General features: G+C 36.2%; 2 protein-coding genes across 4 annotated transcripts in view; one reads left to right on the top strand and one right to left on the bottom strand.

Moving 5' to 3' along the window:
• LOC5569501 (solute carrier organic anion transporter family member 3A1) overlaps positions 1 to 27,567 on the bottom strand; it is a 63,324-nt gene that overhangs the window by 27,842 nt on the left and 7,915 nt on the right. Inside the window, exons 2-3 of one of the 3 annotated variants that reach the window (XM_021844781.1) lie at positions 2,497 to 2,793; positions 1,599 to 2,246 (exon numbers count right to left, since the gene is read on the bottom strand). In XM_021844781.1, coding sequence (XP_021700473.1) covers positions 1,599 to 1,785 — 187 coding nt within the window. In that variant the 5' untranslated portion in view covers positions 1,786 to 2,246; positions 2,497 to 2,793. The remainder of the gene's footprint in view (positions 1 to 1,598; positions 2,247 to 2,496; positions 2,794 to 27,567) is intronic. The other 2 variants (XM_001658533.2, XM_021844783.1) reach the window with 2 other exon arrangements.
• Positions 22,316 to 27,567, top strand: part of LOC5569498 (solute carrier organic anion transporter family member 1C1) — a 35,082-nt gene continuing 29,830 nt past the window's right edge. The window contains exons 1-2 of the mRNA XM_021844780.1: positions 22,316 to 22,553; positions 22,612 to 22,957. Coding sequence (XP_021700472.1) covers positions 22,472 to 22,553; positions 22,612 to 22,957 — 428 coding nt within the window. The 5' untranslated portion in view covers positions 22,316 to 22,471. The remainder of the gene's footprint in view (positions 22,554 to 22,611; positions 22,958 to 27,567) is intronic.

The following is a 27,567-nucleotide window of genomic DNA, read 5'->3' as shown; positions in this document are numbered from 1 at the left end:
TTTTGCCACCACACAAGACATCCATATGCCAATATTGGTCGAACAACTGTTGTGTAAATCCATTTGATATATTTGGGTTTGAGGCCCCAAGTTTTACCAAAGGTTCGCCGGCATTGACCGAAGGCCATGCAAGATTTTTTGACTCTGAAATCAATGTGAGGTGTCCATGAAAGTTTGGAATCTAAAATGACTCCGATATACTTTACTTGATCAGTCACATTAATCTCAGTGCCAAAAAGACGTAAAGGTCGAAGTTTAACGCGGTTTCGTCTTTCCATAAACAGAACAATAGATGTTTTATCCGGGTTAACCGAAAGGCCATATTGGCGACACCAACTCTCGACTACCTGAAGAGCACTTTGCATCAGGTCGAATAGGGTGCTTATGCACATACCAACTATCAGAGCTAGATAGTCGTTGGCAAATCCATAAGTTGGAAAACCGCAATTATTGAGTTGCCTCAATAGCGTATCTGCTACGAGATTCCACAAAAGTGGTGACAAGACTCCCCCTTGGGGGCATCCGAAAACACTCAATTTTCGAATCGCTGCTTGACGCAATGTCGAGAAGAGATGTCGGTTTTTGAGCATTTGATGAATCCAATTGGTAATCATTGTAGGTAGCCCATGGTTTCATGCTGCTTCCAATATGGCATCGAAAGACACGTTATCAAAGGCACCCTCAATATCCAAGAAAACACCCAAGCAGGATTGCTTCTGAGCGAATGCTTTCTCGATATCGTATACAACTTTGTGTAAAAGAGTCACCGTGGACTTTCCAGATTGGTAAGCATGTTGATTCACATGAAGAGGCATGTTTGCCAAATAAACATCACGGATGTGATGATCGATAATGCGTTCCAGACATTTCAGAAGAAAGGAGGTCAGACTGATTGGTCTAAAACTCTTCGCTTCTTCATACGACGCACGGCCTCCTTTCGGGATAAACTTTACAGTAATATCACGCCAGGATCTGGGAATATACCCGGTAGTAGCATCACTTTTGATCGCCAATATTTAGGCATGTTAGAGATTGAAGCTAAGAACAATCTCCAAAATCATGTTAAGGTGAAACATCTCGGAATCCAAAAATAACCGCCACAATAGCCGACTTGTGCCCCTACTCACGTTTTCAAAGGCACTAAACTGAAGAAGTAGTTGACAAACGTTTCCGATCCTATCATTATAGGTTTTCTGCTAGTACACAAAGCTAAAATAAAAAGTGCACTATTGTTGGATATTTTCTTCGCGAGATTTGTGTCTTTGAAGTTTTAATGTAATCTAAAAAGTTGATTTAAAAAAAGTGTAGTGATTCTAAACTGCTTCACCTTAAGACAATATAACGAAGACCGTCTGGAATCTATGTAAAAAGTTGTCTAAAATATTCCAGCCTCTGATCGCTATCGTTTGTTTTCCAGTGCCGCTTATACATCAAACATCGATTGATAAACTATCAGTAGCAGTAGTCTGCCATGCTACCGGCGGCTGCTCTTCGCCTATTGTCGACCGATAAAACTATATCTCTTGCAAATTTGCACAACACTTGAAACTGGTGGGTTTAAAAAATAATATGAATCTTGGTCCCCGAGGGCCGCTTACCTGTGGTAGACGATGGAATTTTGAACCGCTTCTCGAGTGTGGTCAGTGTAATTACGAAGTAAATGTAGGCCATTGCCTGCGTGGTTCCGAGGAATCCGTACACCATGATAAAGGAACGTGACGTCGCAAATCGCTGAAGCCATGCTGGATGCCAACAAGATAATCCACAAAGGTAGTTGGATTTCATTTTTTTTTTCTGCCGCGGATTTCCTTTTGCCACTTGCTTCTTTCAATCGATTACACTTATCACCTAATCACTAAATTGGCGCCTGACACCTTTCGACAACGGCCCTTCCGCTTTTTTCCTTCGTTTCTTCTTGAGGCGGTCGATGAACTTGGTGCAAAACTGACAACCGACACTGCGACCTTGGCACTGACTGACTGACGGAATGCAACAATTCCTTGCACAATAAGCTAAAAATCCCGATAATCACTATCACTGATCATTGCACTAATTCGGGGGGTTCAGCTGAATTTAGCAAAAAAAAAAAAAAATCCCACGTTTCGTTAGGGCACACGTTGGATTGGAACTCTTCTCATCACCGATTTTCACATAGCAGCAGTCGTCTACGGTCACCTGTTCGGCCGCGCATCACACACTCAACTAACTGATGATGGCTGGAGAACCGAACGAGAGGCTTCCACCCGCTTATACAGGGGTTAGACAAAAAGGTTGAGAGAGGTTAAATTTTGTCAAAATTCATATTATTTTTAAATGAAAACCGGATTGAGTACTTGTGCTTTTGACATATACTACGGAAATTCGTTACAACTTCTCTGGCTAATATGGTAACTATAAAACCATAAGACAAACTTTCCCGGCGGACGCCTTCGGACGCATCGAATTTAATCAATTTTCAAGATAGTTATACATATTTGAATTTTGACAAAATCTTACCTATCTCAACCTTTTTGTCTAACCCCTGTAGGCCGCGATATCAGCTATAGATTATGACCAGCCAGTCGTATCGTCACAGCAACTTCTCGATGATTTGCCGATTTTTTTTTTCTGTCTAGAGAACTTCTCAGCTCACTCTTTATTGATAGGTGGCTTATTTTCAATATTCACACATCACGGCACTGACTGACTGACTGTTGGTCATACATTTACTTGATTCGCAGATTGCGATGTTTGGCCGCGCCAGGCCAGGTGTTATCGCCTTCGCCTCATTTAGGATTGGGCTTGGTGGGTTTGCTGATAAATAATAAAAAAAAACTTGAATGATAATGAAATTTGCTTTCAATACGAGATGCATGTGTGACTTGATTGACACGCTTCTTTGTGGGGCGTGAAGTGTGTGAATGGCAATTTGGTTGAATGGCTGTATGGTAAACGGTTGCTTTCAAATGTGTTATGCGTGGAGACGCATGGTGGCTAAGTGGATCAAATAGCAGGCAGCGGAATTTGAGTTTTAAACAAAGTTAGAGAACAATTTGCCACCTTAAGCAAATTGTTCTCTAACTTTGTTCAAAACTTATCAAACCCACCAAATAAGCCTCATGATGTTAGTTTCTCATCTTTTCATGAGCACTGTACCATTTAAAAGAAAATAACTTTAAAAAAATAGATATGAAGCTTCTCAAATATCATGTAAAATAGCGTATTATTCAGCACTATGGGGCAAATGTGCCATGTGGAGTAAGACGGTTACTAAATAAACATCGTTCTACGTGTAAGGAAAATTTCTTTATTTCTCATTTATATCACTTATTGGTTGTTATAGGTTGATTGGTAGTTTAAAACTAATTTTTAAGTTTACTGTCATAAGGGGTTGCTTTACAACAAAGTTTATCACATGCGGAACTCTCTACTAGTCAATTCAAATAGCGCTATAGCTATTTTTGTCTCCATTCCATACGTAATATGTTCTTCTTCTTCTTTTCTGGCGTTACGTCCCCACTGGGACAGAGCCTGCTTCTCAGCTTAGTGTTCTTATGAGCACTTCCACAGTTATTAACTGAGAGCTTACTATGCCAATGACCATTTTTGCATGCGTATATCGTGTGGCAGGTACGAAGACACTCTATGCCCTGGGAAGTCGAGAAAATTTCCAACTCGAAAAGATCCTCAACCGGTGGGATTCGAACCCACGACCCTCAGCTTGGTCTTGCTGAATAGCTGCGCGTTTACCGCTACGGCTATCTGGGCCCCTATACGTAATATGTATTACCGTAATTACCAGTGATAAAGGCGGATTTGTATAAAACTACACTAGATCAGCAGTAAATAATGGTAAAATCTTATTGTATATAAGAAAAAAGTACCGTAATGGAAATTCTATAGTCTTAATAAAAATTCATAAATTTTGCTTATTTGAAAATACTTGACTGCTGATTTTAGAAATTTGACAACAAAATTGTTTCGAAAAGTTGAACAATTTACCCACGAACAAAACTTAATTTTCACAGGAGTTAGCTCATGAATATAAGAAAAAGAAGGAAGCACTATTCATACATTGAACATATTCCATGGATAAATGTCAATTCTTACTTCTTACTAGAAGGACATTCCAATCAATGTTACCCAGCTGATCAATGAAACGCTTCTACCGCCAGTACTTGCCACCCAGAGTGTTGATTCGTGTTAAAAAAAGTTGATCCCAAGGCTTGTTGAGTCGAAGGTTTTCATGGCGACGGCAATGCCACCTTAGATGATTTTCGGTGAGATTGTTCTGATTATGATTTTTACTAAATAAACTAAATACGTGCGAGTTTGAAAGAAAACATCTTTTAAACTGGAAGTGTGATTTCATTACCATTAGGCTGATGCAAATATTAAATTTATTTTATGTCCGAGACCACTTCGGAGGTACCAGGGGGGAATAAGACCAAATAAGGAATAAAAAAATAAAAATGAAAATAAAACAAAAATTTCGAATTTTTATTTTTAACGATAATTGTTATTTTTTTTTTTTCAAACGTCCTCTGGATCTTTTTTTTTACATGTTTTTTACTTTAAAAATTGAAAAAACCTGACTGGTGTCAATAAAATGATGAATCTTTTTTTCTCCCCTTCAAAATTTTCAGATTTTTAAAGGGGGGAGGGGACATTAAAGAAAATTAATATTTGTATCAGCCTTATTCATTTGATAACGGTAATTCATGCATGCGAGGCTTATTGTTAGTGAAGGTGACTTCTGAATGAACGTGTCTCTCCAGCCATTATGAAATGGGTCACTGGATCTGCAATAGAGCTATCATCACCTTCTAACTCCCTGACTGAAGCTTTTGGCAAATATATAGTATCAAAGCAGTTTTGCTGTAAACTTTTTTCCATAATACCGCACTGCCGGACAGTGGGCGTTAGATGGATTACACACACACAATGTTACCCAGCTGATCAATGTTTTCCGTTGTAAGGTACCGTAAAATAGGGTGTTGAGAGATGAAAAAAAAGTTGAACTCAAATTTTGAGCATCTTCTAGTATGTCAATACTTTAAAATACAGTTTTACCATTCATTTGAATTGTCACGGTGAGTAGAAATACCATGAAAAGTGAATTTTAGAACAGGCACCGAAAAGCCTTCAAACAACAACACGGTGCGTGAAGAAGAAGTGATTCGGTAGTGCGTGATATTTAACAACACAAATCACAGCAATAACTACATGTTTGCATTCAAAAACAGGTAATTTGTGAAAAACACTTTATGGAATACTTTCAGTTAAGAAACCACCGCTCTACAATAAGGTTAGTAGCTTCAAATAATCATTTTTTGTGATCGCTCTCCAAAACACTGTGAGAAGCGTGAGAGGAGGGAGTGGAAAGTGAAGGGGGAAGTAAGGTGCCATATTAGAGTCCATTTTGGTACTGATGGAGATATGTCCTTAATTATATTTGGAAGCAAACAGAGCATTGCCTTAAAATGATTTTTATACTTATATCCAACAGGATCATAACCTACATGTTTGTAGTTTACGAATCCTAGAAGCAGTGTTCGCGACGGCGAAGTGAATACAGCCTGGGAGGGAGAAACCGATACAAAACTTATGTACGTCAAAGTGAGCCGAAATTTCGCTGTCACGATCTGTCACTGTGAGAATGGACAAACATGATAAAAGCGCGTAATCAAACCATATTTTTGCATTTCCACAAAGTTGACAACAATAGGTTGAAAATCGATTCCTGTACACCCAAAAGCAATGTCACGATAGCACCTTTTAATGTGATCGAATTTAAAGTACTGAAACAAGTTTCTTTTTATTCTTTTCCAGTCAAAATGAAAATTAAATCACATAAAATTATTGCATTTTTCCATGTTTGTCCATAAAGATCGAAGGTACACAACAAAAGAAAACAAGCGATTTTTCCCAAGCCTGCCTTGATTGTCGTTGATGAGCGGAAGTTATCTTGCAATTTAGAAAAGTGTTGTTTCATATTTCGTGTGTAGTATATGTGCCTCCCTCCCAGGTTACAACCCTTTTCTCGTCGTCCCTTAATTCAACCCTGTACATTCAATCCATGGCGGTACAGTCATCCAAACCGACCTTTACTTTGTGTAACCACTATAAACTGACTACGCTGAGCGGTGGACCAATCAGGAAGGAGTTTGTTTTCAACGATTTTTTTTTTCTATCCGTCAAGAGTATAAATAGACATGCATTGTCAAAAATTGGTGAGTCTGTCATCGAGTTTGTTCAGACACGTTTTCGGTCCGCTCGTAAAGTTCACTTGCAAAGTTAAGTTCCGAAAGTTGTTTCGCGTTGTTTCGCGCTCCAAACCCAGCATAGCGCAAAAACGTGGCACTGTCGACGAGGATGAAAACGCGAAAAAGCGCGTGCTCAACAACAACCGTTTCGCGCCACCACCCCCCCACCCCTCGCGGCGATGCGAATAATGCTGAGAAGGAGCGTCTGCCGCCATTCTACACCAAGGGCTTTCCGGTGAATCTCTATGAAGACATGGATTATTAGATCAAACTAGGCCTGAAGGTAATGCTACGTTCAGGCTAGAGCTGATATTACGTAATATAGGCTCTCTTCATATCAAAAACCTTGCATCTAGTTTTCACTGGAAATAAGAAGTATGACGTTTGATATCAAGATAGCTTATATTACGTAATATCAGTTCTAGTCTGACCTCCGTCGGTGCACAGACGGCTACAAAATCACCGTTCCGTCAATCAAGCACTTCCGTGCGATGGAATCGTGCCTGTAGATGAAGAACACCCAATTCTTCACCCAAGACACTGGAGGAAAGCCAGCTGGAAGCCGAGTGAAGGCTGCCGATCACGATCCGCTAAAGATCTTCAAGATCAGGCGCCACAATAAGAAAAAGCGGTACCGCGACCAGCTGTACCTAATCCACTTCTCCAAGAGTTGCACCATGCAACAGCTACAAGTAGTCAGAACTTTGTTCTACCACACCATTCAGTGTGAACGGTCCAAGCTGGTCCACCGGGATGTGACGCAGTGTTCCATCTGCTTGAGCTTTGGCCATGAGGCCAAACACTGTCACATACAGAGCCGTTGCTCCAACTGCACGCACAAAAAAGAATTCTTAAAAACGTGAACTGTCAAAAATACACCATGAACTACCACCAAAGTTCACATAAACATGATTTACCAAGGTGAATCCATATTGTGTAGCTTCTCACTCCTTACCACTAACAAAAACTTCTTCCCGTGACAAACATTAAGATACAGAGGTATACTCGGTAGCAATGGATGTCACACTAACATTCCTTCCCTACCCCAATAACCGGACGTGGCCGGCGCCGTTATTGACTTCGTTAATAGACGGATTTCACGTCAACCCGACAAAGGGATTAGCAGCAGAATGGGGCTCTGCACTGTTTTGATTTTGTATGAGGTTTTGACGTTTACTGGCCTTGTTGTTTACTAAATTTATGAAGGAGTGAAAGAGTGAGACTGATTTCTGTGCAGAGCCCCATTCAATGAAACTTTCTGGGTGTGAAGACTATGTGAAACTAAGATACTTTGTTTTTTTCAAAATCGATCTAGACTAACATTTAGAAAGGGTCAAAGACCTACAAAAAAGTGTTGTATGGGGGACTGTTCACCTGAAGTTTTAGAAAAAAACATTGAAAAAAAAAATTCGACGCTGAAAAAATAAATGATTCAAAACTTTAAAGTCGATTTAAAAAACGGCCATTTCAGATTTTGATCATCCTTAAGCAAAAAGTTTCGTAATTAAATTTACGTCCATACATTGCAAATTGGGCATATTTAAGGGAAAAAAGTTTTTCTAACAACGAATTTTTCAAGTCCAAAACGGATTTTTTTTTCTCAAAAATTTTGTTCTAAACCGTCAAGTATGATCGTGTTTTCAAGTGTTAAATGAGTTTGAATCAGAAAATATATTGTATTTTTTTATTGAGAATAGTTAAAAAAAACGGAATTATACAGTGATTATGTTTTTTAAATGAAGGCAATCAATGGACTTCGCCTCTGCCTATGAGAAAATTAACTCCGTCTAACAATCCGACGGATTTTTATGGTTTGAAAGATATCACAACAGTATTGCAAACATTGAAAAGTAACAACCTTATCCATACCCCATTAAATTCTCTTTTAGAATTGAATTTAATGAAATCAATGCTTAACAGTTTAGGAATTGTCTCTCAGGCAGAAATTTGTGAAAAACTGTTATGCGATGTTTTAGTAAGAACGACTGATTGTTTTTTTCGAGAATGTAAAAATTGTAATTCCAAATAAAATTATACAGGAGAACTAATCTCACTTTTAGTGGAAAGCGACAAAGAAGATGTAGTTTTTCAGCAATGGCTCACCACCGATCGCTGTAACTTAGAAACTATAATAAAGCCTGTTTGAGAACTTGTTACGAATTTCGTGGAGAAAGTTGATAAGCTCATAACTCATGATTTTATTAGCAAAGAACAGTCTTCTTTTCTACGAAACAGAAAAGACCCCTTAAAACAAGGTGAAATACTGGTAATTGGCGACTTTTCTGAAAATTATAGTTTTATCATACAAAACGCTGCTCAAGGATTTCACTGGAGTAATTCCCAAGCAACGATACACCCATTCGAGATTTACCATTTATTTATAAAAAAGATAATAAATTGGAAAACGTTAGTTTTATTATAATATCAGAAGTGTTGACCCATGACACAGTAGCAGTTCAGCTATTTATTTCAAAATTGATAAATTTTGTTAAACAAAAAATAAATTTCTCAAAAGTTATTTTTATGTCAGATGGAGCTGCAGCTCATAATAAAAAAAAAAATGCCAGCTTATGTAATTGCAAGCAAATACATGGATTGGAAGCAGAGTTGCACTTTTTTGCCACATCCCACGGCAAAGGCCCCTGTGACGCTATTGGTGGCACTCTCAAGCGAATGGCAAAAAGAGCAAGTCTTGCAAAAGACTATGGAAACACAATCGCAACTCCGCGAGAACTATTCGACTGGACAGTGAAACAAACTAATACATGTATCACCAAATTAAATTTCTGTTATATATCTAATGAACAATATGTTAAAATGTCAGAGGAATTGGTGGAATGGTGTCCAGCCATTTGGCCGAACGCCGTTTGGCAGAATGCCGTTTGGCCGAACGCCATTTGGCCGAATACCATTTGGCCGAACGGGTCGTTTGGCCGAATACCGTTTGGCCGAATAACGAACAAAAAATAATCAAATTACTTCAACGCTGATGAGTAGGGTTCATAAGTGTGGCCCAGTAACTGATCATCTATTTTTTTAAATTTTTGTTATGTTGCCGAACGTCATGTTTGTCGCTTTATTAGTACTCCAAGAGAATAATTAAAACGATACGTTTATTCAGGACAAAGTTTTGAACTCGTGTCAAGACTGTAAGTGTCTAAGTTAATGGTTGGTTCGTTTCTGGGTTACCAACGGTATGCTAGGGTTTAAAGTGATTTTCATCAGAAATTTTTCCTTGTTTTAAACATAGGCTATTTTTTCGATTTGTACTGGTTCTATAACTATTGACAACAGTTCAGCTTATTTTTAATTGGGAATTTTACCTTCTTTAAACCATTGGCAATTCTTTGTAGTTATACTGATATAATAATTATTTGCATTACACTCGCTTGAATTTTTATAGATATTTCCTTCTTTTGATCATAGGCTGTTCTTTCACATTTGAAAATGTTTCGTTGTTTATTGGAATTATGGATTATAATACGCTCATGAAGAGTCTTATTAAAAAACATATATTTTAGCGCAAGGGTTAACTTAGCTGAAATGTTATTCTCCTCCAAGATTAGCTCTCATTGTTTTTCCGTTGTGAAAAGAAGAAGCTTAAACTCGTGGTTGCTAGAACTATGAATTAATTTACTTAGTACGACTCGAAGCATCAAAGCAAACCGATGCTACAGAAGAACGAATAAGGCGTAAACCGTTTTAGTTACTGTCTAAAGCTGACTACAAATGCAATGCGAAAACCTCTGCTGGTAGCTATGACCGTTAGCAGATAAGTGGAATAATTGCTTAAATTTTGGATTTTCTTCTTTCAGCATTGACAGCATGCTAACTGTAGTTCACTATTGTTCTCAATTTCGGCCAAACGGCATTCGGCCAAATGGCATTCGGCCAAATGGCGTTCGGCCAAACGGTATTCGGCCAAATGGCATTCGGCCAAATGGCATTCGGCCAAATGACCCGGAACCAAATTGCAACCAAACGGTATACCAATTCAGAGGATGAACCAAAAATATTCAATTTATTCAGTAAAGCCCAAAAATAATGTAAATATTCATGTGCAGATACTACGTTTTAGGATATATAGCAATAATAAAAATAATAATGCATGATAAAAACAAACCACGACTCTTTTTCATAAGCATAATATTGACCCTTTCCAGACACCTGTTAAGATTGGCTTTGACCAAATAAGAAATGAAATATTATCGTGATGTCTCATCGGATTGTTAGACGGAGTTGATTTTCTCATAAGCGGTTTGGTGCGAGATCAATTATATTTAATTAAAAAAAAGAACTCTGTATAATACCGTTTTTTTTCTTTTAACTACTCCCAATAAAACAAATATAATCTATTTTGTGATTAAAACTCATTTATCACTTGAAAATATGTTCATACTAGACTATTTCAAGCGAAATAAAAATAAAATAAAAAAAAATCATTTCGGACTTAAAAAAATCGATGTTAGAAAAACTTTTTTCCCTAAAATATGCCCAATTTGCAATGTATGGACGACTTTTAGTAAATTCAATTGCGAAATTTTTTGCTTAAGGATGATCAAAATCTGAAATGGCCGTATTTTTTTAATCGACTTTAAAGTTTAGAATATTTTTTTTAGTGTAGATTTTTTTTTTATTTTTTCAATATTTTTTTTCTAAAACTTCAGGAAATTTCACAATATACAACACTTTTTTGTAGGTCTTACCGTTTCCGAGTTATACGGGTTTATAAAAACTAGTGAAAACATTTGGACCCTTTCCAAATGTTAGTCTTAGTGTCGAGTGTTAGTGTCGAGTTGACGTCGAGTCTACTTCTAGAGAAGTGATCATGACAGTCATTATGGTTCAGATTAATTTCAAGATTCTTATTTTATCACACATCCTAATTACTTAAAAAACAAACAAAAATTTTGAAAATCGACCAAAAGTTGATCTTATAAAAACTATTTTATTAAAAATTCTCCATCATAAAATTTTGTCTCTAAAATTATTTCCCTTCAAGATCCTATTGTGAAAATACAGAAAATATACAAAATTGGCATTTAGGGTAATATAAACTTTAAGTTTGTTTTTTGAATTATTCATGATTTTTCCAGTGCATTTTTTTTGTAGTCCAAACAATTCGCTACAATTTCTTCATAGATCGTCGTTATTTAAAATCAAATTTCTAGAATTTTCCAAATAAATTACATGCTAAAACTAATATGCTATTTTCAGAGCCAACATAATCGATATATCTATGGAAAACATTTATTCTACTATACTGAAAACATGTTCAAAATTTAATGCAAATCGAAAATTATTGGATGCGATTTCTAACAATTTCAACCCATTCTGGGTGTAATTCGTCTATTATAAATGGAAATTCTATTTCGTCGATCTTTTTTGACATTAGTGTTTTTGATTAAGTTAATCTAAGAGAGAAGAAGATTATACTTCTGTGAAGATCTGCGGCCAATCACTTTTAACTCATGGTTTAAACAATTTGGCTACTACAAACAAATAACATCCGGTAAGTTACGCCTTCTGTGCATACTAATTCCAATAATCATGACACCATGATTGATATGATACCGATTTACTGCACTCGGAGAAGCGTATTGATGGTTCGTTTTGGCATGCAATTTGAATGGTCGCAAAACACGAACGAAGCGACGACATTTTTTGTGCTCTGGGTGGTCTATAGAGAAATTTTTCGCGCTACCTCGAACGAGCGTTCATCATCGCAACAAAATCACAATCTAAGGTAGACTGACTTATTAGCGTAGCGATTTTCATTCAGCTAATTAATGCCCGAGCAGAACAGAATGCCAAGATTGGATCTGCGATGTATTTGATTAAATTATAATGCATCGCACATACAATATGATAGCAAACAAATAGCACGATCCAATATCAGACAAATCACACCTTTCTGCATGATGATACAATTGTAGAGCGATAATATGGGCAACAACAAAAAACACAGGGAACAACGCTGCTACATGTTGTTCTCATGATTGATACAAAAATCCGCATAGTCACGTTTCACGGTGTGCTGGACTTCATTGCCTGCTAAATCGTTTCGCGTTTTGCTATGTCAAACGTTGCTCCACTGCTATGACGTATTGCGATACTTGTTTGAAAGTCGAGTTCATCACACGAGATGAGAAAAAAACTATGTTAGGTTTTAGGTATACACTTTCACTACTTTTAGTCATCCGTTATTTCTATACACACATGGGAGAAATAGTCACTAAATCAGTATACAGTTGCTATTAAAACTTTCATTATAATAATTTCTAGAACAGCCGGTTGATTTACAACATTGTATTTGATATTCTATCGAAAGCTTAACACGTCACACCTAATTAATCACGCAGGGCAGCCACTTCGTTCGGCAGGTTCGGAAGAACTGATCTAACCGCCGTTCAACAAGCGAAACTGAAAATCAATCGTTCAAACATTCCAGGAATGATCGAACGCCAGGTAATGGAATTCGGCAATGAATGTCTCTTTCGGACTGGGGAAGCCTCCCAAATCTGAATGCTGATCGTGGCGGATGATACAATGGTGGGCAGGCAGCTTATATGTGCCGAATAAGCGGTTGCGTTCGATGCATTTTAATCAGATTGTATTATGGGCGACTACAAAGAAAGTATGAAATAGGCGTCAATGAATCTACAAAGAATTAATTATTACGATTTGGAGACACTATGACGTACATAAGATTTACGCAATCACAACATCTTCGCACGATTGAAAGCAAAAATGAGTTGTTGATATACGTTGATAACCCACGATGACGGTGTCGGTCGTCACCTGTTGATAGATTCAATAAATACCTACTGATTAAGCATTGAACATAAAGTATTCCAAGAACCTCGCCAATAGCAAAAAGCCGCTACCGTTGTTGGAGGTGGGAATGGGTCATAGAAGGATATGTACGAATTAGTTATCAAAAGAATATAGCAATTTAAATCAAATAAACTACAAAATTGGTGTGTATGTTATGTATATGTAATGTACCAACAACTGTCAAAGAAAAATATTTATTCTTTACGGCACTAAACTGCCGTGAATCGCAAGTCAGTCCCATCTGAATTTTCGTCAAAATTGAGTTGAGATCAGTTTTCAACATATCTTCCAATGCTCTTTCAGCTGCACTGATGACATAATAAAATTTATTCGGAAAAATAGGAAAAAAACCAGCAAGTAAAATTGTCCCATAATGAAAAGTAACCGCATATCAGTCCCACTACAGAATTCCGCACCGTGTAACACAAAAATGAAACGATTTTGGAAACTTCACAGCCCATTTTCTCAATGCCTACTTTTTACAGATGGGACTGACTTGCGATTCACGGCAGTATAAGTGAATAAAAAATTACTAAATCCCACCTCGTAGATGGGGTGACACTGGGTCTACAATTATATAACTTGGTTTTGACAAAAAAAATATTGAAAAACCATTCACAGCTGACAAATATCCTTTTTGGGACAACCCATGACATTGCATGATTGTTTCAGCCAATAAATCATTGTTTTATTAAACTTTTTTGATTTAGATTGTTGAATTATCATTGATACTTGTAATTAAGCACAACAGCTTTTGTTTACATCGTGTTTAGAAGACACCAGCTCAGAGTAAACAAAATGTAAACAAACACCGTAAGAATTGAAAAAGTTTTGTCGCAACTTTTCAACTATTCGTTTTTTCTAGGTATGCACGGATACGAATCGAAAGTGAAAGAGTCGTTCCTTGAATTGGCGAAGACCAAATGCGAATTGATTCACATAGCAAAGATTTCTGGAGGGACAAAGTGGGACCAGCACAATTGTGCTGGTGCCGGCACTTACCCGGTTGATGTTCGTTGTGGACTAATCTAATTCTAATGTCCACAATAAAGCATAATATTGCATGAAAACACGAATGAGTGATTACACAGCGTAACAAAAATGACATTTTTGCGTGTCTCAAGGATGAAATTATGTGTCTCTAGTAGATTTGGGGCTGCTGAATCTAGTGCCATTCTCAGAAATGTTCCAGCACGTCACAATGTTTAGCTACAGGTCGCCAAAGTTGTATAAAACACTGGTTTTATTAACGTTTACATGAAATTCAAAGTACAATTTACCAAACTTTTTTGTAATCTAATCCACCAAACATGCAAAATAGAACTTGAACTTTTATTTCAGACATAATTTGATTGAAATTGCGCGATTAAATTTCCATTTAACCGATTTTTTCAACATGCTTGCAGTCTCCATAAAAATTTTTTCGTTTCTTCTATATGGCAAAACACAACAGTTCTCTAAACCATCAAAAAATAACTTTTCTGCATGGAAAGTATTACATACTTTGATGATAAGTATTGTTATACACATAAAGTTTGAATTCTGTGGCAAGCTGGAAAACTTGCATGCAAGTTGGCTAAAATAGTCATTTTTTGCAATTTCAAGTCTATATCTCAAAAACTAGACGTGCTATGATATTTCTGAAAACGGTAATGGATTCAGCAACCCTTAATTAAGTGAATAGCGGTATTTTGATGCTGGAGACAAAAACGTGCTCCGTAGTGTTACATACGAATCATAAAAATAAGCCTGTACAAATTAGCAAGTTTTAGGCGTTGATAGTGACAGCGAGCAACTCTGCAAACGATTAGCTTAAGAGCCGCGATAATTGAGTATTTTTAATACAAAAAAATTGTCGCTCTTAAGTGTTTTATTTTTTTAATTTATTGGCCTACTAAGTTCTAGAAAGTTTTAATACGTATCATTTGCTACAACTTTGCCATAGTTGTATTTCTTATGGTTTGCATGTTATTTGAGTTTATCATCTTAAAATTTAATATTTTGTGTGCCTTGTATCTCAACTATGAGCGCCTGAAGAAAATGATACTTCCCACCTAATGATTTTGCAGTCTTTCGAGTATCTCTGAGCAAAATTAGGAGAAGATGATATTTTCTATCTCGTTCAAAATTGATTTTACTAATAGACGATATGAGATAAATCCATATTTATTGAATATTCACACATGCTCAACTCACAAAAGTCATCACCTGCGCATATAAAATCAAATATAAAACGTGTATTTATATAGAAAGAAAAAGTACATCGTTTTTCAGTTGTTTTCGATTAACTTGGAAGCTTCTGAAATAAATTTACCATCTTTTCCTTTACCGGTATTTCGTCCATTAGTCCATTAGTCCATTAGCGAGATCACCGGATTGGAAGTCAACATAAGTCGTATAAGATACATCTACAAAGTTTACAGTCCGATTGAATTCGGTGGTATGATTTAACCGGAATCTTGTGCTGGATTCATACCGTACTTATTGTGCTTCTTCGGCGGCTTGCCAGAAAAGAGAATAAATAAATTATTATAAAACAGTTTCAGCTGTTACTAAAATGAAACAGTAATAAAATGCTAAAATCTTCAATTTAAGTATATACAGAAAATATATTGAAATTATGCCAAATGTCCGTTATGCCAAATGACCCTCATCTTCCACTTAGTCAAAAATTATGCCAAATGTCCGTTATGCCAAATGACCATTATGCCAAATGTCCTTTATGCCAAATGGCGTTATGCCAAATGACCTTATGCCAAATGGCTTTATGCCAAATGGCCCGCTCCCATCCCAAGTTGTCCCAGGCTTAAATTCAGTTCCAAGGGTACTTCTAGATGTAAACTAAAGGATCGTGAAGAATTTAGCTGCACAAATTTGCACTTTTTTAATTTAAGGCTTTTTGAATTCTTTCTATATTTTTAACCATTTTCTATTGAAAACAGCTAGAAACTAATTCAAAAAATAACTGAATTTTGCTAAATCATTCAAATCATCATTTCTATGTAATTTTTAATATTTACAATGGTTTGCACAACGTAAATCGCATGAATGACTTATATGCATTATAAGTAACAAAGTTTAATATTTCGCTATAGGCCCTATTCAAAAGTTAGTCTCAAAAACTTGTTTTTGAAAATAAAACATCAATTTTGTATCATAAAACTCATAAATACGACATGAGATGGAAAAAATATTTTTGGCCGCCAGTCTGTATGGAAACCGCCCATAGTGCAGTGATAGAGTGTAAGTGTCTTCCGAAGAAATGTCAAAAATGCCTCAATGAACAACTTTTCAGAAGAAAGTTTTTTGCTAGGACGCTCCTATCAAAAGATAAAACTGATCTAGATCAGTGTTCACTTATCTAGATCAAATCTGAATGTGTCAAAATATAGTACAAGTTATTCCAAAACACTTTGTCGAAGACACCAAACCAAATTTTCTTGTTTTTTTTTTCCTTTAAATTGTCTTCGAAGTCTTACCCTCAACTCAATGCTTATTCAGTTTCCCCAGTTTTCTTTTGAAATTTTGATAAAACTAATTCCGGTGCAACATTCTGCGATCAATAGAGTTCAGGCAGTTTGTTAAGTTGTTAACGCCATAATCCCGGTATTTCTGAGATCCAACTGTTTTATACTTCCGCAATGTATTTCTATTTATTATGTGAAAATACTAATAAATAGTTTATTGAATTTGAACAAATTTACAGCAATATGAATAATAATAGGGGCCTTCCTAAGCCGAGTGGTTAGAGTCGGCGGCTACAAAGCAAAGCCATGCTGAAGGTGTGTGGGTTCGATTCCCGGTTGGTCCAGGATCTTCACGTAATGGAAATTTCCTTGACTTCCCTGGGTATCTTCGTACCTGCCACACGATATACGAATGCGAAAATGGCAACTTTGGCAAAAAAAAGCTCTCAGTTAATAACTGTGGAAGTGCTCATAAGAACACTAAGCTGAGAAGAAAGAAGGCTCTGTCCCAGTGGGGACGTTAATGCCAAGATGAAGAAGAAGAAGAAGCAGAAGAAGAAGAAGATACATTTGATAATGAATTTGATAATTTTTCGATGGAGCTGCACACGAAAAACAGTTGCTGGTTTAAGAAGCTGTTAAAATGCTTTACATTGTTAATCAATGCACGAAATCCACAAGTTGACTTGTTTGATTTTTCAACGATGCTCTATTCAGAAAGGAATGAGGAAAGTAGACTTGTGACTATCGTTCTTGCTTGACCCAATATCTTCCCCATGTTTAATGTTTCAGATGCCGTATCGATATCTATAGTTTTTTTTTTTTTTTTTTTTTTTTTTATTAGGTGAGTTGATTTCACCCTTTTATAAGAGAAAAAAAAAACGTTTTCAAAATACTTAACCTAACTTAAACTAAACATATAACGCAATAGTTCAACTTTATTTGTTCATTGTTTGTTTATAGTTTAGTGATATATCTAAGAAATACTACTTTATCAAAAAGTGTATATTTCAATTGATTATGTGTAATAATATGTTCCCTAGCCTTTAAATTATCAATTTAAGCGTTATTGGCTGAAATATTTCAAAAATAATATTCTTCCGTTTTGACCCAATCTTAACCTCTAGATCCATTGTCACTTCCATCGACGGTATAATGAAGACAAATGTTAAATAATAATAATAATAATCCAAGAACCCTTTTTAACGTTGAAGGTCTATTGGCCCATACCCTTAACCCGGTCTAAGAATTTGTCTTCAAATTATAGTTGTGAACATTGCTTATCCCTAACAGCCCATCAGTTATAGTGAATCCGGTTTCAAATCTCTTGGCGATAATCATATTTACATATTGGGGCCATTTTTCTCCAGTCAGTCGAGTTTTTCGACAATTGTTACTCAACTTGAATGGGTCAAACTGAGACGAGACTCGACAGCACTTAAACGAATTTCGTGCCAAAACGAATCAGCTTCTTTCGACCTTTTGTCCATAAACCGTCCAATAAACAACGTTACCAGCAATGATTATTTAAGGGGAAACTTTAACACCTTCAATGATTATTTTAGGGTAACACCTTCAGCTTTTTCTTCTCTCCATTTAAATTTTCATTTATATGCACCAGTTTTCTCTCAAAACAAAGATCATACAAGAGAAGAAGAAAACTAACAAGAAACCAGATGTCACATCTTGTTACAGAGGTCGGCAGGTGACTTCTGGAATATGCACGCCTATTGTGTTACTTGTGCTTATTGACAGTTACTAGCGATAATTTGCAAAGATAAATGCCAAATTTAAATTTATTCTCGTGCAAAGATAAATTCCAAAAAATAAAGGTTTTCCGGAAGTGAAGCATCATGGTCAAAAACAATCCAATAAGGGCTTTGTGGGGTCAGCGGCATCTGTCATTTGGGCGTATTGTGCCACGATGTGTGAGTTCGATTTCCACTCCAGTCGGTGGAAACTTTTCGTCAAACGAAAAACTCATCACTGGGATACCCGAGCAAAGTCGAATAACAACCGCATAACATAGTGATAACAAGATGTACAGCATGATTTCATTTTGTTATTTTTTGTTATCAATTCGAATACTCTTGTTATCAACGAATTTTGAGCTGTCAGATCGAGGTTGCAACCGACGGGTGAATGACGTCAAATGTTTGTTATCATAATTGCTGGATAACAAAACTTGTTATCAATGTGTTTCAAATGATAACACAATGAGTTATCTATATGATATCTTTAGTATAAACTTTTGTTATCACGTTTGTTGTTGCCTGCTTATTCAACCAAAATGATAACAAACTATGTTATCAAATGCTTGTTATCGGATAACATAACTTGTTATCATTTTGTTACCCAACTTTGCTCGGGTACTGGGTATTACGTATTGTCCATTGCTCAATGTTAGTGATCGTCCAGTTTGTGCAGCCTTTGACTGAAGACGGTGTAAATATTTTCAACATATTTTTTAATAGAATAATTGTAATTATTTAAATTACAATTATATTAAAAAAACCTTAGTCACATATAAACTAAAACTTCAACCTAATTTTGGAATTAAAATAGAAATATTTTGGAAACTCATTTTCTTTCTTGAACTTTGAAAAGTGCGCAACTAGTACGTTGAAAACTTTCGTGTTTCGAAAAAAAAAATGCTTGCGAGATATTACAGAAGATAGATTTTCAACTTCTGAAATCACAACATGTGGGCCGCACTACTCCAGTATTCAAAATCACTCCGCGGGCCGCACAAAACCTTGCTGAGGGCCGCATGAGGCCCGCGGGCCGCAGTTTGGTAATTCATACAGGCTTGTAATGGTGTTTATCACGCATGTTTAAACTAAAACACTTTTGTAAGTGAATTTTTCTTTAAATTCTGTAACTCCATGAACAAAATATAGTCCATGTTTTCCATTAACATTCTCTTATCAAGTATCAACTGCAGTTATGTCGAACAGCTGTTTGGTTGTCGATTTTCATGTGTTTACATGCTCGTTATTGAAGTTACTCCAAACCCGAAAATAGACTTTCGATTGTATGAAAAGATATCGGTTTATTCAAAATGAATCGTTACCCGACTAGAGGCTTGTAACAAAAATATAATAAATTTTTATCAGAATATGATATGCATATCATATTATCAGGTCCATCACACTCGGGCTCAGATTGCGTACCACTTCTAGTACTGCATTTGGTCCCTCGGTAGTACCTAGGACAGGACGTGACAGCTCAATTAAGACTGCCCCGTTGTTTTTCAGTCGATAACCTTGACGATACAAAAGCCAGTGTTACCAGTATCCTTTTTAAGCAAATCTTGTTAACAAAATCAAAAATCAAGGCTCATGATATGATTGTTTCGTGCACGTTTCATTTATTTAGTGCAATAGAGGATGCTATACACTAAAGTCTTTTTTTACACGGTTTTTTTTGCACGCTTTATTTTTACACGGCTTTTTTTACACGCCTTTCGGAATTAACACGGTACTTCTTTTGCACAAAATTCGGAAATAACACGGTTTTTTTTACTTATTTACACGGATTTCTGAATTAACACGGCTTTTTTTCCTATTCACACGGATTTCAGAATTAACACGGTACTTTTTTCACGGATTCTTGAATTACCACGGTTTATTTTAACACAAATTCCAGAAATAGCACGGTTTTTTTTTGCACGGAATTTTTTTGCACGGCACGGGGGACCGTGTAAAAAAAACCTTAGTGTATTTGTTAAAACTCAGGTTAAAATTCAAAACCTGCGATATTTTTAGAAAGAATTGACACAAATTCCGTCATACTGGTCTCATTTAAGTATTTTTTATTTATTTTAGCATTGTAGGTGCACATGCTTTGAACTCAACATCGAATATAAATTGATTTGAAACAAAAAGATTTAATGAAAAATTTCCAAACTTTTGATTAAAATTCTAATCTATGAACTAGCAACACGGCCGGACTAGCAACAAAGTGCCCTGTTGCAATCAAACACAACGATGTGGAAGTAGGCCTTTGCCAAAACGACCAATGAGAAGTGGTCTTATTTGACAGGCAATTGGTTTCATTTTTGTACTTTGACCTGTCACGTCTTGTCTTAGGGTAGTACGAAAGGTACCCAAGTTTGACAGATCGCAGTACACTTTTCACGGCATTCTAGATTACCTTACGAACCATAACATTTTGGGCAACTGCAAGGGACATCGAGGTCTTTAATTTGTCTTTGATATTATGATATAATTTTGTTAGGCTCCGTTATCCATAGAACATAACAAAACAGAAATATAACATAATGTGTTTTATTTCCCTTTAAGATATTTTTTGTTCATTTTTAACAACTTTATAACAAAATAAATAGATAGTTATGCATATCAATAATATACAATATTATCGTATATCGAACAGTATTATAATTTTGATACTTTGTATCAAACGTTGTAACTTGGTTTGATATGTTTTTGATAGAATTAAAACACATTTTGTTATGTTTATGTTACTATTCATACACATTTTGTTATAATTTTAGTTATTTTAACAACATCCTGCATCAAGTTTGTAACAACCTATGTTCAAAAAAAACTTATAACATAATAACATATGCTGATATAATTTTGTTATGTACCCTTAGTCGGGTATGCATTCTTACAACTGCAATCGATAACTGAGATACCAGTACTTGCTTTAAAAATATAAAATTCATTGCAGAATGCAGAAATATTAAGATTTTCTTACAAAAAACTGTCAAAGTTACCGCGTCTTACGGTACCGAGTTTCCAATTGCTAGGCCATCCATCAATGGAAATTGTCAAATTTCATATAATTTTATGCATTTAAGTTTGATTTCTGACCATTTGATGTATGTATTTTGATAGAAAATGCAACATTTTTTAAGTCTTCTTCTTCTTGGTATAACGTCCTCACTGGGACAGAGCCTGCTTCTCAGCTTAGTGTTCTTATGAGCATTTCCACAGTTATTAACTGAGAGCTTTCTTTGCCAAAGCTGTTATTTTCGCATTCGTATATCGTGTGGCAGGTACGATTATACTCTATGCCCAGGGAAATCAAGGGAATTTCCATTACGAAAAGATCCTGGACCGACCGGGAATCGAACCCAGACACCTTCAGCATGGCTGTGCTTTGTAGCCGCGGACTTTAATCACTCGGCTAAGGAAACCCCATTGAAAGCAACATAAAGACATGGTTAAACTTTTACCTCTTTCTTCTCAAAACATAAAAAACGTCATTTGGTCCACTCTGACTTAACGTCAACCAAATGATGAATGTGAAAGGTGAAAGTATCACTACGACAAACATTTGAATGACGCTCGGATCATAATTGTAATACCTTCCATATATTATTCAAGGAAAATTAAACCCAATGGTATTGATGTACTAATCTGAAGCTTTTTCGAGCTTTTGCTGACCACTACACTCAATTTTCTGTACTGTAACTGTAGTTCTTAGTTATACCAGCGAGAAAAGTCGTCAACGTAGTGCACTACACATCATGATGCATACTTCTTCTACGAAACCAATATGCTGAGAAATGTCGTTATCGTATCCCGCGGAGTCTCCTTCGGCGGGCCACTTGAGCGTTCCATATCGGCAAAATAACAGGCAAACATAACGGTGTGTGATCCGCGCCAACCGCCGCCGTAAAGTGTGATAACGCCAGCGTGGATTCTCCGCACTCACAACCTTCACCGAATGATAAGATTAGATATTATCGGTGACTACGCCATCGGGGTTTATGCGTTACGGTGAGAGAGCACTCGACTGCAAGCTCGATTATTCAGTCAATAGTTAGCTCATGTTATAACAGTATAGATTTACGCTGTCCTGCCAAATTTCCGTTCGGTTCAGTATGTATTGTAATAATTAATAGTTTGAAGTAAGCTAAAAAGCTAGTGAAAAAAACACCGGGCCTTGAAAATGATTCGGCCAGCTTCATTGATTCGCGACGAGGACGATCGATTTCCGCAGTTCCAGGCCAACGCAAGTCACATTCGGGAGGGCAAGTGCTATAAATGAAAATATTTTGCTAGACTGATGACGAAATGTCCACATTCCAGATTCGATCGATTGTGGCATCAAGGCCTGCAATTGCTGCAATGGGCCAGGATGTCAACGGCTAGGAACGACCACATCGTTCTTGGTGATTCTGTCGCTGTTGGGATTTGTTCAGGGAGGGGTCGAAGCGTATTTCCGGATCGCTGCCCACCAAGCTGCCAGTGAACATGACCTGGATCCGTTCATCGTGGATTGGCTGCTGGTGACCAACGGAATAGCGCAGGGCGTGTTGGCACTGCTCGTGGCCTATTGGGGCAATCGATTGCACCGTATCTCGTGGCTCGGAGGCACTTTCATGCTACAATCTGTTGGACTGCTGCTGCTAATCATACCAACGCTGAGTCACAAGTATGTTGAAATCGATGTGTGAATGTATGCTTTTTGATAAGGACAGTCAGGTGTGTGTTATGATTTCTGCGAATCCAGTTTAGATTTCGTGAGCTATCTATAGAAAAACGGTGGAGTTTGTTATCGGCAGCTGAATCTAAAAGGTGTATGCTCCCTCATGGTATCGTGCTGAACAGGTAGACAACAAACCCTTTTTGCGTGAATTGATGGTTGGAAGCGAAAAGCAAATGTGACCTTCAGTGAATCGATATGAAGCCAAAAATTGACAAATGGCTGGCCTGAAAATTTGTTTGATTATAAAAAGCTTGTTCTTAAGACAAAGTTTCGATTTTCTATTAATAAGGGGATAAAGACATTTTACATATTTGTTACATTCGGCTTGAATGCCTTCAATGTGATTTTTGAAAGTTAGTATGAGCCCTAGATACTTAACTTCATCTGACCTGTTTATTGGAACCCCTCTCATCGTGACAACATGTCTACACTTGAAGGTTTCAAATTAAGGGCTTTTGGTTTATTTGGAAATGTTATTAGTTGAGTTTTGGAAGCACTAGGAAAAATCTTCCATTTTTGCAAGTATGAAGAAAATATATTCAAACTTTTTTGCAATCCACTACAGATGACACGCAGACTTCGTCCTTAGGCGGAGAGGTCTGTGTCATCCGCAAACAAAGGTAAGTCAGATGTGAAAATATTGTGTAATATTGACCTCAAAATGCTTCATTGAGGAACACCAGGAAGTCTTTCAGACCTGGAGTTCAGATAACTAACCCAAAGTATAAGATTTGACAGATAACTTTGAATTATTCTAACAATGTATGTTGGAAAATTAAAGTTTTTTTTTAAATTTTACAATCCAGCCTTCATGCTAAACACTATCGAATGCTTTTTTTATGTCTATAAGAGCAAGACCAGTAGAATAGCCTTCAGATTTGTTGGAACGGATCAAATTTGTTACACGTAAAAGTTGATGAGTGGTCGAATGTCCATGGCGGAATCCGAACTGTTCATTGGCAAAAACTGAATTATCGTTGATGTGAGCCATCATTCTGTTCAAAATAACCTTTTCAAAAAGTTTACTGATGGAGGAAACCAAATTGATTGGAAGATAGCTAGAAGCTTCTGCAGGATTTTGATCTGGTTTTAAAATTGGTACAACTTTGGCATTTTTCCATTTGTCAGGAAAATATGCCGACTGAAAACATTTGTTAAATATATCAACTAAGAATGATAAGCTACTCTCTAGAAGTTTCTTTATGAGGACGTAAAAAAATCTTTCTTTGTTTTTGATTTTTTAATAATAGTTCTCACTTCTTCCAAATCAGTCTCTCAGGAATTTTCGAAAACGTTCTCTTGATTGAGAATATTTTCGAAGTCCTGAGTAACTTGATTTTCTATTGGAGTAGTAAGTCCTAAATTAAAATTGTGCGCGCTTTCAAACTGCATAGCAAGTTTTTGAGTTTTTTCGCAATTAAGGTAGGTGTACCAGTTGTGGCCATAGTGGTTCCCTATTTGGCCATATGAGTCTTCTCGAAAACTTTCACATTTTAAACATTTTTGAATGTTTCAGCATCAAGATATATTTGATGACAAACTTCTTAAACACACAGAATGATAACAAATTTAAAGATAATCAAATTATCATGTATGGAAAAATAGGGAACCATTATGTCCATAACTGGTACACCTACCCTAGTTAGTAATAATGTGTATTCCTCTTTCAATGCCGGTATTAGCTTCTGAGGTTTTTTTTCATTTTTTTTTTCCAAAAGTGCTTAGAGCCAGGGTCCAATTGAGAGATTTCATTTTCAAATTTTTTGTTTCTTAATTGTGCAAAACGTTTCTTGATTTCTTTCTGCAAATCCTGCCATATAATTTTCAAAGCAGGATCGCGAGTGCGTTGCAATTGCCCTCTCCTCACGTTTTTGAGACGGATCAAGAGTTTAAGATCATCGTCTATAATCACGGATTCAAATTTTACTTCACATTTTGGAATTGCAATGCTCCTGGCTTCTTGTTAAAGTTTCAAGAGCATTGTCAAAATAAAGAATAAATAAATAAATAAATAAATAAATAAAGAGCATTGTCAATATCAAGTTTTGTTTGTAATGAAATGTTAACATCAAGATTAGAGTCAATATAAGTTTCATATATATTCCAGTCGGCTCGAAAATAATTGAAAGTGGAGCTGATAGGATTGAGAATCGCTTCATGGGATATTTGAAATGTAACAGGGACATGATCAGAATCAAAATCAGCATGAGTAACTAATTGGCTACAAAGATGACTAGTGTCGGTTAAGACCAAGTCAATCGTAGATGGATACCTAGAAGAGGAAAAATATGTAGGGCTATCAGATCATTGAATTGAGAAATATCCTGAAGAGCACTCATCAAATAAAATTCTGCCGTTGGATTTTTTTTTCTGTTCGGGATGAACCACTGCGACCAGTTTTCTTTGATCTTTTGTGGTATACCCGTGTACTTTGTTTAGTGCATGTCGTTCTACTCCATTACTATTGAGAAATAATGAAGTAGTCGTTTTTTTATACAAATATCATTCTTTACCATTTTGCATAGAGCCTCTTTAGAAAAAGATACCGCTATTTATACCTTTTGGAGAAAACAGTTTGTCACCATTAAACTCTCAAAAGCGCGCCCCTTAATCAGGTTCGGCCACTAAGCTGGTTGAATGATACTGATTTTGACCATGCATCGGTACTCTAGCGTATCAAATTATTGCTTCTACTTATGTATAAGGTTCAAAGTCGTTTTTTGAAACTGTGAACAGGTTTCATCGTATGAGACATTTAGATTCCTTGAAACAAAAAGCTTATTTTAGAAGTTAAGAGGTCTGCTACTGCACTGATTCGGAATCGTTTCCCTCCTAGATATCGAAACATAAACTCTTGAACTTGGAAAGAAATTGTCTCATGCGTTGAAACCAACCTCAGATGCTGATTGAGCCATTTTTCCACTTCGACCTACTTATCATCTCACCATCTAGGACAAATAGGTGGGTCTTAGTGGCTTGTTACTCTCTTATACTCTCCCGACCGTAACTTAAAAGTATTTACAAGAACAGATACAGCTAGAGTACAATTTGGTAGATCTTACCCCGTAGCGCACCTCGAAGAGGTGATCTACCCGCGTTACGGCATTAAAGTCACCAAAGATAAAAAAATGACTAGTCAATTTTTGCAAGTCAGTTTCGAGCAAATTAACTTGCTGTCCAGAGCATTGAAAAGGCAAATAGGCAGCTATGAAAGTTTATTTACAAAGCTGTGTTTCAACAGAAACACCTGAAGTTTCAAAAACTTTAGTTTCAAATGACGAAAACAGTGATGTTTTATATGTCTATGAATGATGATTGCAACTCCCCCACATGCCCCATCAAGTCGATCATTACGATAAACAAAAAGTTAGGATCTTTTTTTAGTTTGGATCCAGGTTTTAAATATGTTTCAGTAATAACTGCTATATGAACGTAATTAACTGTAAGAAAATTAAACAGCTCGTCCTCTTTACCATTCAAAGAACGAGCATTCCAATTTAAAATAATTAAATTATTATTTAATGGATCCATTAGAAAAACGTAATCCAATAACAACTTGATTAGTAAATTTTACACCGGCTTGGACTGATTCAGTCATAGTGATGGCTTTGAACATTACATCAATCATTAGATTCAATTGTTCAGGTAGAAAATTAAAATCAGAGGCAGACATGTCATTTGAAGAGGGTACATTATTTGATGATTTCCCGTTAGAATTTTCGGTAGACGAAGATAATGTAGATCATGTAGATCAAAAGTTAATTACTGAAAATTATTTACTGAAGTATCGTGAATCGCAAGTCAGTCCCATCTGCATTTTGGTCGAAATTGAGTTGATATTAGTTCTTATTATATCTTCCAAAGATCTTTCAGCTGTACTAACGAGAAATCCCTTTTTGTTCAGTAAAATTAGGGAAAACACCAAGTCGAATTGTCCCATAATGAAAAGTAAACGCATGTCAGTCCCACTGTAGATTTTCGCATCGTTTAACACAAAATAGTTTATATTGTAATTAAGTTTTTTTTTTCTTGGAAAGGTAACGGAGTGAAAAGCAAATTATGAAAATTTCATTGAGATCGAAATATGTTCCAAACTTCTGCAATTTTTTGAAAATTTATATGGAAAACGAGATTGAAAACTTCTCAGTCAATTTTCTAAATGCCTACTTTTTACAGATGGTACTGACTTGCGATTTGCGGCAGTGTACTTTTAAATTGTTATCTCAGCATAGGCTTATAAAACGGCTAATGTTGAAAAGAAAAGCATTAAAACTTTGCAACTAGACAAAAAAAAATGTATTTTTTACTTGATAAATTGATCTTTTGATGAAAATAATTACTCGTTTATTCTCTTTTTCATTATGCTTTTCTACTTTATCAAATAAGGTTGATAGTGAGGAAAAATGTAATTGTTTTTCATTGAAATTTAGTGGATTTCATCAAATTCTACGTACATTTCGGGGATCCTGGGATTCCCGGGATGTTAGAAATAAAATCCCGGGAAACGGGAAATCCCGAAATTTGTCGAATCCCGGGATGGACACTCTAACGAGAGC

This window comes from Aedes aegypti, chromosome 2 (assembly GCF_002204515.2).
Source record: "Aedes aegypti strain LVP_AGWG chromosome 2, AaegL5.0 Primary Assembly, whole genome shotgun sequence".
Lineage (NCBI taxonomy): Eukaryota > Metazoa > Arthropoda > Insecta > Diptera > Culicidae > Aedes > Aedes aegypti.
Note: the sequence above shows the minus strand (reverse complement) of the source record. Positions and strands in the feature narration are given on the sequence as shown.